The 12,588-nt window shown below is 33.7% G+C and overlaps 1 protein-coding gene across 1 annotated transcript in view; it reads left to right on the top strand.

The window, feature by feature from the left end:
* LOC125650225 (cleavage and polyadenylation specificity factor subunit 2-like) overlaps window positions 1-4,307 on the top strand; it is a 118,476-nt gene extending 114,169 nt beyond the window's left edge. The window contains exons 17-20 of the mRNA XM_048878340.2: window positions 867-1,007; window positions 1,399-1,570; window positions 2,025-2,230; window positions 3,613-4,307. Of these exons, the coding sequence (XP_048734297.1) occupies window positions 867-1,007; window positions 1,399-1,570; window positions 2,025-2,230; window positions 3,613-3,705 (612 nt within the window). The 3' untranslated portion in view covers window positions 3,706-4,307. The remainder of the gene's footprint in view (window positions 1-866; window positions 1,008-1,398; window positions 1,571-2,024; window positions 2,231-3,612) is intronic.
* The last annotated feature ends 8,281 nt before the right edge of the window (window positions 4,308-12,588 follow it).

Here is a 12,588-nt window from a genome sequence, read left to right as displayed (position 1 = left end):
GAATATTAGAAGTGATTATCTTTATTCCTGATCACAAAAAAAAGCTGATGATATCTAGCTTCAGAGTGAAAAAGATACATATTAAACCATGCACTTATATTTTAACAGGGCCTATGGGTCTCAAAAGTTACATTCTTTCTCTTACAATTTGAATGATTTGATTTAATAGTGCACATTGAAAATGCATTGAGACTGTGATTGAGTATTCCAGTATTTGTATACAGGTATTGGTGTGAGCTATGATTGAGTATTCCTGTATTTGTATACAGGTATTGGTGTGAGCTATGATTGAGTATTCCTGTATTTGTATACAGGTATTGGTGTGAGCTATGACTGAGTATTCCTGTATTTGTATACAGATATTGGTGCAAGCTATGATTGAGTATTCCTGTATTTGTATACAGATATTGGTGCGAGCTATAATTTAGTTTTTCTGTATATGTATACAGATATTGGTGCGAGCTCTAATTTAGTTTTTCTGTATATGTATACAGATATTGGTGTGAGCTATGACTGTAATTGAGTATTACTGTGTATGTGTTCAGATATTGGTACGAGCTATGATTGAGTATTCCTGTATTTGTATACAGGTCTTGGTGTGAACTATGATTGAGTATTCCTGTATTTGTATACAAATATTGGTGCGAGCTATGATTTAGTATTCCTGTATATGTATTCAAATATTGGTACGAGCTATAATTTAGTTTTTCTGTATATGTATACAGATATTGGTGCAAGCTATGACTGTAATTGAGTATTACTGTGTATGTGTTCAAATATTGGTGCGAGCTATGGTTGAGTATTCCTGTATTTGTATACAGATATTGGTACGAGCTATAATTTAGTTTTTCTGTATATGTATACAGATATTGGTGCGAGCTATGACGGAGGCCACGGAAGCCCTGTCAGAGTACTGCAGAAAAAATGAGGGGGTGGTTCAGGGCAAGATCTTCCTCCCAACTATAGGTGAAGTCGTGGATGTTACGCGGGAAAGCCACATCTTCCAGGTTAGACATTATTTTCCCATAAATTCTTAAATCAATTGATAATGGCAGTGAAACCGTGTTTGTTTTCTTGATGCCCTGCTTTCCTTGGATACAGATACATGTATAAAACGCTGCAACAAAATGCCACTTATATACAGTTGAATTTAGTTATCTCGAACACCAGGGTATCAAATACCATGAATATGTCAAAGTGATTTGGAAGTCCCAACCACTTATTCTTTAAGTATTTTACCATTGATATCCCAAATCTTCAGGTATCTTCTCGGTCGCATCAAGTTTGAGATACATGTAACAAGTTTTGACTGTAATATCTTGTGAGCCTTATCGACCGGACTATTTTCTTTAATCTAGGTCATAAACTTTATCTACCAGACTATTTTCTTTAATCTAGGTCAGACTCAGGGACTATATGGTGTCTGCACTGAATTTTGCCAAGGCCAAGGAGACCGAGCTGGCCTGGATCGACGGTCAGTTAGACATGAGTCATGGGAAAGTGGACACTGGGGCCATGTACGAGACAGAGGAAGGGGAGGTCACTGATGAAAAGTCACGGAAACGACTAGGTCTGTGACAGGCTTCTCAGTTTTTCACTCAAAAAATGCATAGTGTAAAAACAAGTATAAAAATTAGTTTCTGTAAATCTCTTACATTTGCGTATTTGTGTAACTATATTTGGGTGAGTGCATTTTGAAGAAGAATTCAGGTACTGGTTGTATACTTGTTTTATAGAAATCTACATACATGTGATAATTTTTCAACTGCATATCTGTACAATGACTTTAAAAAAGCATGAATTTTGTGTACAGTCTGTACATATTGCATGTATGGATGTCAAATGAGGAGATGAAGGTTCGAATTACTGTACAGTATTGTAACTTTCACTGCATATTACAAGAGAGACAACTCTTTAATGCTGGATCTTATGTCATGGTCACTTCCACTGGGAGTTGTTCCTCTTTTGCCACTCTCTATTTTCCCTGTACAACCTGTACTAATACTGTATACTTTCTCGACCAGATGGCACATTGGACGGCGACGAGGACCCAATGGAGGTTGTACCAACAGTGGAGGCTCTTACACACTATCAGCATCTTGGACATAAAGCTGTGTTTATCAATGAACCGAAGCTCTCGGACTTCAAACTTGTGCTGCTTCAAGAAGGGATTCAGGCGGAGTTCATTGCTGGTGTGCTGATCTGTAACAATAACGTGGCTGTTAGAAGGGTAGGTGTGGTTTATGATATTACATGTGTCCTTCAAAGATGTCAAAGGTAGAAAAATTACTGTAATTTGTCAAATATAATATGCAGTTGTGTTTATTATGCACCCACCCCCCACCCCCACCCCACCTGTCACACACACACAAACACCCATTTTGGACCTGAAAATTGAGGAAAAAATGCCCTTCATGTGGATAATAAACATTTTGACCAAGCAGTAATCTTGACTTTATACTTTGGGGAAATTTTCACTGAATATTTCCCCCCGAAAATAATGAATTCTAAACAAAGAATAAGAATTTACAAACCACACAGCAAAAGTTTTGAGATAGCGGTCATCTTTACTTTCTACATCGCGATAAACTTCTTTGAATATTTTTGGGGAAATATCCAGGGTAATCATTATGTTAATTTCAGCAAAGCTAGCATTGGAGTTTAATAGACTCGATATTTAAAATCAATTAAATTGTCGATGTTATAAAAATGAAATCAAAATATTAAACTAGCATTTAATTTGATGTAATAAGCACATCACAATATACAAAGGTGTGATATATTGACCCCTTTCTTAATTAAAAAAAATGATTATGAGCAAAGGTATTAATGGGTGCTGTATTAAATACTCGGTGCTCTGTTTGTAAAAACAATGCTTTGGATACGGTAGAGATATGAAAAATTCAAACACAACCATTTTTTAAATTTTGTTGCATGAAGATGGGTAATGTAACATACATCAGTCGTTTATGGCACAGGGGCTTCTTTTCTAGTTTATCTTCAATCAATATTTAAATATCGAACATTTATAGATAGATTGAGAACATTTATACAGTGCTCTCGAGATATATTGCCCCTTGAGATCAATTTTTCACTTTTAAAATATAGGTGAATAATATGAAAAAGTGCAGTATCTATGAAGGCTATGTCTCCGAGTAAAACATTACTTAACGTCCGAGTTTCACCTGAAAAGAAAGGGGGGGTGTCAAAAACCTATTATGGTATATACGCACCCCCTTACACCAATGTATTCCTCAAAAAAAGGAGTTTATTGTATTCGGCAAAATATGATAGTTTTGTTCACAAAGTACCTTAGTGTTGTTTTAGCACCCCACTATATGGCAGGTGCCCTATAGTAACCGCTTTGTCTGTCAGCACTTTTTACGGCACACAATAACTTAAGTTTCTTTAGGAAGATTTTTAAAAAATTTATTTATACATAGTACTTGGATTAGGCAGAAAAAGAGCCCTTTTGATATTCAGATTTATCACAAGACCTTTCTGAATTTTCAGTTTTCTAGTTTCTGGTCAGAAAAAAATATTGGGCCAAAAGAAGAATTAATTTTCCAAGTTCATAATATTCATAATTTTTTATTTTTTTTTAATTTTTAGAATGAAGCTGGAAGGATACAACTGGAAGGAACTATATGTGAGGACTTCTTTAAAATCCGACACATTCTGTATAATCAATACGCCATTGTGTGACAGACTTGGCAAATTCTGTATAATCAATATGCCATTGTGTGAAAGACTTATGAATTGTTAAAATCTGACACATTTTGTAAACTGTAAACCAATTTTTATTTGTGGCTACTTTATTTCGTGATTCATCTGTGGTAAACTGGTTCACGGCAAGTAATTTTCGTGATTGAGCCTTTGTTCTTGCTAATGTCGCGAAATTTTCTGACACACAAATAAAAGTTGGTTTACAGTGATCAATATGCCATTGTGTGACAGACTTGTGAAATGGTGGGATATCTCCTGCAAGTGAAACATGCTGTGAGTCATTCCATGTGACTATAGATATTATGTGACTACAGATATCATGTGACTAGAGATGTCATTTGACTACAGATACCGTGTGACTACAGATATGAGGATATTCATTGTAATTGGATCTGGTTTCTGTCTGATTGCTTCATGTGTAATTTCTATTTTTGAGAAAATGCACTTACTAAAGCATTTCATCATCACCCATACTTCAGAGTGTATGGTTTATCATTTTTTTTCTCTAAGCATTATCATTTTTCAAACATGTGTTTGTATTTAACTGTCCTTAGTTTGTAAGAATAAATATTAAAAGAAAATTATTAGTTTTCCATTTTGAAAATATTCACATAAATAGCCTAAGTGTGATAGGTGGGCTTACAAGATTGTTTTCACTGCCAGTCTTGGATCTGATTGAAGCCAGGTATATATAGTGAAGAATTCTTGAAAATGTAGTGTGACTAAGGAATTGATAAGCTTTTATGGTTTTTAGGATACAGTTAGTTTACTTTATATTGAAATGTCATCATGACCTGAAGTCAGGGCAGTTTTACAATAGGATATATACTGTCAGTGCCCTATTTCTTTCTGAGCAAGGTGAGTGTTGTGGCCCATGGGCCTGTTCTCAAGAATTCATGTCACAAAATATTGAAACAAGGAACATGTACTAAATTTCAGATTTCTGTTTCTTAGTTAAAATTATTTCCTATTTTAAGGACACTTGATACAAATGCGAAAAAGATGCATGGGTTCACACAATCACACACATACACACACACATTGGCTTAGTTTGCTTGTACTAAGTACAAAATTGATATAAAATTCCAAAAAAATAAATAAGTGACTTGTAAATATCCATGATGTTCAAAAGTTGAAATATATTGAAATCATTGGAGCAAATTACATTCCATTTGGTGAATTGTATTCATTTTACTTTAAAAAGTTCATTTTCATTATTCTTTGAAATTAAGTTTGTAGAAAGTATTGTCAAATTTTTTGATATGTAGGTCATCTAAAAGTGGGAATAGAATAATGAGCAGGTGAAGTATTGTTGGGAAAGTTTGTAGGAAGAGCATGGCAGTTTAAATAATGGAGAAGCTTATATATATATTTTTTTAAAAGATTAGGGTGCTAGCGCCATTTATATTATCTACTATGGAAGTAGAGGTCATGAGAAATGTTTAATTAATTTTAAAATTTCTATCATAGTATATTCAAATCACTTAGAATTTATAGATGTTTGAAGATCTTTATTTTCTACAAGGGCTGTTTGGGAATTTCATTTATCTGTATTACAAACATGATAGAGAGATAGTGTAGGCCTATATAATATTAGCCTAATTCAATGTAATACAAAGAATAGAAATTGGTAAATGACATTTATCCCTGATAAATGCGAGGTCATTTGCATTCACGAAAAAAGAAACTCATCAACCAAGTCTTGAATATGACCAGCAAAGCCAAGTATCTGAGTGAAACGATCACTGAGAGTGAATATTTGTATATATCCCATTACCAGTTTTAAATCGGTACTACTGAACAGAGTACGTTAGAGTACGCTTGTAAAATTTCGTAATTTTAAAATGACATTTAACTGCTGTTTGTAGGTGTTCTTACTTTACTTTAACCTTATAAATATATATCTGGAATATATTGTGTTTGTTTTCATTAATTTAGAAAATATTTTAAATTACAGTTTACCGTTTGATCCCGATCAAATTTAACTACATATTTACACTAAGTACCAGCGCATTACATTTAATTTTCCAAGATTATGCCTTTATCTTATTTTCAAAGTATTTTAAAAGTCTTTTTAGTCAACTGAACAATGAATTCAGTCAGTGGTATTTAGATTTACATAAAAATTAAATGATTACATCTATGAAGATGAGTTCTTTGATGACTGTTGCTGTTGTTTTAAATCAACACCACTGGATGTGGTTTTTTTTTAAAGGCCAGCAATTATTCAATTGATTTGAATCAATAATTGGCCAGTGGACAAAGAAACAAGATATAAAATGAATTGATGAATTAAAAAGGCAAGGCATAGAAACCCCCAAAACAACCGGGGGGGGGGGGGGGGGGGGGGCACCCACAAGAAAATCAATGATTATGAACTCCGAATAACTATCAATCATACGTAAAATCAATTACTGATGTAATATGTCACATCGCTCAATTCTTTCTCCAAACAAAATAGTAATAATTGGGATCGTGATGCCATAAATCTTCAATAAATTGAATGTTGTTTTCTGGTCAAAATATCGCTAGAAAACAAATACTTTTGATAAATTTTGCAATATATTATTTTATAATCATGTATATTTAAGTGGTATACATACAAATAAACAATTAAATTGCATTAAATTATGAAATTTTACCAGCGTACTCTAAAGTACTCTAGCGTACTCTGTTTAGGACCCCTTTTAAATATTTGACCTGGTTCTTAGTGTCCGATCCGGTTCATAATATCCGAATGTCCAGGGTGGTATTAGTGTATAAGTGTTATCAATGATTTCATCATGTAAAATGAATAAATATATTTTAGGCTACTTGTAGCTTAATCTGGTCCCCGTCCCACGCCACTCATTGATCACTCGTTTTGGGGACCACAAAAATTGCGGGGGCGGGAACCAGAATACATGTTTCAATATCAATTTGTCGAAAGCCACTCGCATATACTTCTGTCAACGTCTCAAAATAAGCAATGTTATTCCACATGTAAATCCACTTTTCTACAGCTAATAAAACTAAGAACTACTTTATAAAATATCGGGAACATGTAGGACAAGCAACTATTTGTAGTCCCCCCCCCCCCCCCCCCCATTACTATGCATTATTCATGTAAAGGTCTATGTATAGGCTTGGAGCAATAGAATAACCCAATATCCGCGTTTCAACCCAAATTAATGCTTCTTGTGTCACAAAAAGACTTTACATCTGCTCTGTATTTATTTATTTACTTATATTTTTGTAACTGAAGTCGAAACCATACTTCATTTGAGCATACGTGCCATTTTACAAGAATCTTGTAAAACCTTGGAGACGTTTACAGAGGTGTATGTAGAGATTGGTCGAACCCATGTACTATATAATTAGCTCGCAAAATAAAAATCAGATAGCGACCTGTAAATTGTTTTAACACATTTTTTATTACTTGTGTAAACAGTTTTCATCATCAGGGATTTAGCTGTAAAATAAAATTCGAGACCACTGTTCCATATAAATCCCAGAATGCCACGCTATGGCGCCAAAGCATGCGCATTAACTGCAAAAACTCTAACGTATATGCTACTGCCCGAGGGCGCTAGCAATAAATAACGAGATGTTGAATAGTTCAGAGAAAGCATCGCCACCGAGGGCCGAAGGTTATTCAAGTTATTTATCTTACTTTTAAAATTCCCTTTATTTAGCCCCTGCTGAAAGAAATAATTCAACTATTCACTTGCTGAAATACAATGAGAGCACTTTGAACAGTTGGGTGACAGATATGGTCTGTTGTATGGAATCATTCATATATTCAACGGTAATGCTGTCTATAGAAAGGCTCTCGCACAAGTTCTCACGTCATAAAAATATTTCGAAAAGGTACTAGTATTGGAATTCATTCAAAACTCCATTTGAATCCATTTCCAAATTTTTCGTCAGTTATTTCGCTATCAGGTCAAAGTTTGCTGAACATGATGCACTTTAATTTCTCTCAGATTATAAATCCCAAAATGATATCATTGAGAACATATCTATATCCTCACCGTAACTAACCTCTTTAGATTTAATTTGTGTAAGAAAATGTCATCAACTGTATCCATTTCCCTTCATGAATTGATGTGAGAACTTGTGTTTCTCAATATTATGCAGACAACTTGTTTAGAAATAGGTTAACATTAAAGGGTAGTAACTCAATATGAATTAGCACACAGAAAGTTACCTCTCTTTACATTATAGAGTACGAACATTACAGGTCGTAAACTCTGTAACCTTTATGTTACATTATACAGTACGAACATTACAGGTCGTAAACTTAGTAACCTTTATGTTACATTATAGAGTACGGACATTACAGGCTGTAAACTCTGTAACCTTTATGTTACATTATAGCGTACAAACATTACAGGTCGTAAACTTAGTAACCTTTATGTTACATTATAGCGTACAAACATTACAGGTCGTAAACTTTGCAATATTTATGTTACATTATAGCGTACGAACATTACAGGCTGTAAACTCTGTAATATTTGTTACACTATAAAGTACGAACACTAGGTTGTAAACATAGTAACCTTTATGTTACGAGTCCCTGATATTATCACTATCATTTGTTTAATTGTTCAGTAGTTAATTGTATTTGGAAATATGTGAAAAATGGATATTATAAGGGACAGGAGATTTTCTATAGATCCTACTTTTGTTAATCAAGTATATGTAACATATATCATTGTTCCGAGCAGAACGTGACACGGTTCAACGACATCAATATATACTTAATTGTTAGAAATAGATAAGAACGAATACATGTGTATGTGTGCGTATTTTACAAAAAAGCCGTCAGCAAAACCGATCGTTAACGGCTGTAAAAATGGCTGAAATATTGCTGAAAACGGCGTTAAATCCCAAAACAATGTGATCAATCAAAAAAGATTGTCAACGTGGCATGAACTTTTTGATTGATATAATTTTGATGATACAATTACCACTTGTATAACTATTAATTAACAGGCACATTTAGTTTTTTTTCCTATGTGATACAGTTTATAACTAAGTATTTCTGCGTGAAGGAGTCTATTTTATTTTTATAAAACGACAACAGCAACAAAACGCTCTTACTGTGAATTAAATTTTGTATAATTTGATTGGTTGAAATGCGGGGGGGATACCTGAAATGAAATATCTGTCAACACATTTTTTTTATTCTCTTGAAGTCGCAGGAGTATTGAACCAAACGTCTATGTTGAGAAATCATTATCTGCGCGCGATCTACAGATATATTGAATGACAAACACTCCTGTTTAGTTTATAAATATTTTATTCATTATAGAAAAAGGATTGGAAAGTAGGTTATATATAAAGATCCTCTCCATACACCCCTCTTACAATATATGGTCCTGAAGGTAATCTAGTAACGTTTATACAGCTTTTAAATATAGTATATCTAAATATATATGTATCAACATTTTTCATCAAGAGAATTTAAACTCCGTTCATATTTAATGAGATTTTTTACTTTTGTGCTAGATTAAAGACAGAAATCAGAAAATTCCCCAACAATGGGACAAATTCAGTAAATCAAATTCAATACAACAAACGTGAACAATAAGAACCTTGTATCAAAGAATAGAGATAAGTATTTATTATACATGTATTTTCATTGTAAAAATGATGTTGGTGGTAATCTTTGCGCTGAGAATGTTATGAGAAAATGGAGCATGTCAGGATACAGAAAAATTCAAGAGTAAACATAAGCATTAATTAACATTGGTTTTGTTTCAATCTTTCTTTCCCGCTGTATCTCTTCAGTTTCAACACTAATCCGCAGGATATCGGTAAATGTACGAACTTTCACATAGATTCATCCCAAATGAGGCAAAACTTTTTTCTTCACTGGACTCGTTCGCTTTAAAATTTGATGTGATACATAAATGTATATTGTACCAGGTGTAGAACTAAATTCAAATTCAAATTTAGTTATCTTAAACATATGTAGTTCGATTAAAAGCACGTTCGATTTAAAAAGGCTATGTTTGGGGAAAATTGTTCAAAGAATTATTTTATCTTTTACAATGTTGTTTTCAGGGGAGGGGTACCTTTTATTCATTGGATGGGCTCATAAAATCTTTTCTTACCATACCAGCCAGAATAAAGTAATAAATTATAATTCAAGTCTTTTTCAGTATGTTACCTTATTTATTTTTTCTTCATTTGTGAAACAACATACTGTGAAAATCGGGGGGGGGGGGGGGGGGGGGGGGGGGGACAAAGCTGGGGGAAAAGATGGTGCCAATAGGCGCTTGCTTAATATTTTTATTAAAACTTACTATGCAAAATATTAAGTAAGCGCCTGTTGGTACATTCATCCACAAAACACACCGTGTAAAAATACGTAATAATGCATTAGTATGAGGTATCAATATGAAATGGTGGATTCTGAGGATGACTTCCTGTTCTCTCTGTAATTTCTGCATTCCTTGTTCAATATAAGCCTTTGATTTTGCAAAATATTGACCTCCTCATGACATTATTGCATAATATATTTTCCATTTTCTGTTCCGTCCTCCGTTCCATTTTCCATTCCGCGTTTTAGCAACACCCCAGCCATCATGGTAAGATTTGCTTTGGCGGGCTTCCGTTTTAGGGAGAAGTACTTAAATATTCAAACTAATAAAAATATTGGAAAGAGATATCTCTTTCTCTTTGAGAGATATCTCTTTTTCAACGATTAAAGAGATATCTCTTATACTTTGAGAGATATCTCTCTAGGAATTCTTAGAGAGATATCTCTTTAAGTGAAGGAGATAGCTCTCAAAGTAAAAGAGATATCTCTTAAAGTATAAAAGATATCTCTCTAAGTGAAAGAGATATCTCTCTAGGTGAAAGAGATATCTTTCGAAGTGCAAGATATATCTCTTATTTAGAGAGATATCTCTTAAGATTAAGAGATATCTCTCATTTTAAAGAAATATCTCTTTAAAATAAGAGATATCTCTTTAATTTAAAGAGATATCTTATTTTTCGAATAAATAGTAAAAGGGCTTGCCATAGAGCAACCATTCAATTGTAGCGCGCATTAATTCAACAAAATAATTAATGATATTAACAATTCATTCGATGCGCGCAATAATTTAGATTTGAAGATAACTTTAATTATTTGAAGAGATGTTTAATTGAATTGTTGCGCGCATCAAATGAATTGATGATATCATCAAATGATTCTAAAATGATATCTTTAAATATTTGAGTATTATTTAATATGGCGCTCCATATTTATCATGCTTTGTACGGAATCCCACCTGTGATGAAAATTTCAAACTATATCAAGAGGCAGATCCGTAGTTGACACGTTAACATACTCAGCTAGCAGCTAGGAAATTAGATTTAAAGGGAATATACATATATTGCTGATATTTATATTTTCATTTAAGTTTCCAAAGGAAGTTGGTCATGCTGACAATGTATCATATTCCTCCTTAATTAAGTCTATAATGCGGTATTTTTCCTTAAGTCTATTATGTGGGATGCTTTTTTAAAAAAACTATAAGTTTTTATTATTAAAACGCTATACACAAACAATTGATACATATAATAAACAGATTCACAGCTGCATGAGTATTATAGGACATTTAGATTAACAAAAACAAAAATCATTGAATAGTACTAGTGATAATAGTAATGTTGGTATTGATTGAATGGCCCACACATGCAAGAGGATACACAATTATTAATAGTCCATAAAAGTATCCTCTTGATCTTCAGCTGAGGCCCCCCCCCCCCCTCCTCTCAGAGGATGGGGTTATGACATTCAATATTGATACTATCTAAGGTTAGCAAACAGAGAAAAATCCAACGACATTTTATATCAAAACCCATGAAATTACTAACTATTTTCCATACAATTTGTGCATTTACACAATCAAAAATTAAGTTTTTTGAATTTCCAAACTTATCGCAACATGTTTTACACATGCGGATCGAATGCTTTTCTCACTTTTGCCGAAGACTCACGTGTGTTGTTTCGTCACCAACCTCCGTGTTTCGTGTTTTCTGATAGATGTCAACGAAATTTAATTTTTTTTTATTCCAATTGCAGATCTGCACAAATATCAAGATCGTCAACTACATTTAGAAGATGATGTGTGAACAACAATTACTGAATTGCCGATCTCTTCGTTAAGATTAATGCTACATCATTCCCTCTAGCCCTTAGTCACGAGTGTGACTTATCCAGTCATGATTTCAAATTGGAGTGTCATTTCGAGAATAATGCAGCTGAAGAAGTGATTGCGTGCTAAAGGCAGACTATTCCCTGATTAATAATGACGAAATACTCAGTCGTTACCACAGTATATCTCCAAATTGGCAAACATAACGAATTGTGATCACAATACATAATAACATACACCCCCACCCCGAGTTTCACCTTCTTAAAAGCACGTTTGATTAATTTTAGTTCGCCCTTTTCACTCATGTCGAAGGCTAAAGTGAGCTTTTCTTTTTACATTTTGTCAATGTCCACGTTGTAGTAGTAGTAAATCTCTCACATTTTCAACAATACTTAGCCACGCTCAACCAGACTTCAAGTTCATTTGAAGGAAGATACTTGGAAAATAGAGTAGGGGTGTTTCATAACTATTTTTCTCAGATACCAATCAGCCAGAAAAGCCAAATTCTGCCTGAAAGCTTCCTTTGATTGAAAACGGTTCAGTTGTGGCCTCGCCCTGGCGACATGAAGGGATAAAAAATAGGAATAGGGTGGTTTGTTTACAAACTTCGCAAGAACCATTGATCCAGAAAAATCGAGACTTGTATGAAAGCATTCAAACCATAAGTAGCAAGGTCAGGACGGGGTCATAATAAGAGATTAAAGTCATCCTTAGGAGTATTTGGGAA

Source organism: Ostrea edulis, chromosome 5, assembly GCF_947568905.1.
Source record: "Ostrea edulis chromosome 5, xbOstEdul1.1, whole genome shotgun sequence".
NCBI lineage: Eukaryota > Metazoa > Mollusca > Bivalvia > Ostreida > Ostreidae > Ostrea > Ostrea edulis.
The sequence above is the reverse complement of the archived record's forward strand: the minus strand, read 5'-3'. Positions and strand labels throughout refer to the sequence as shown.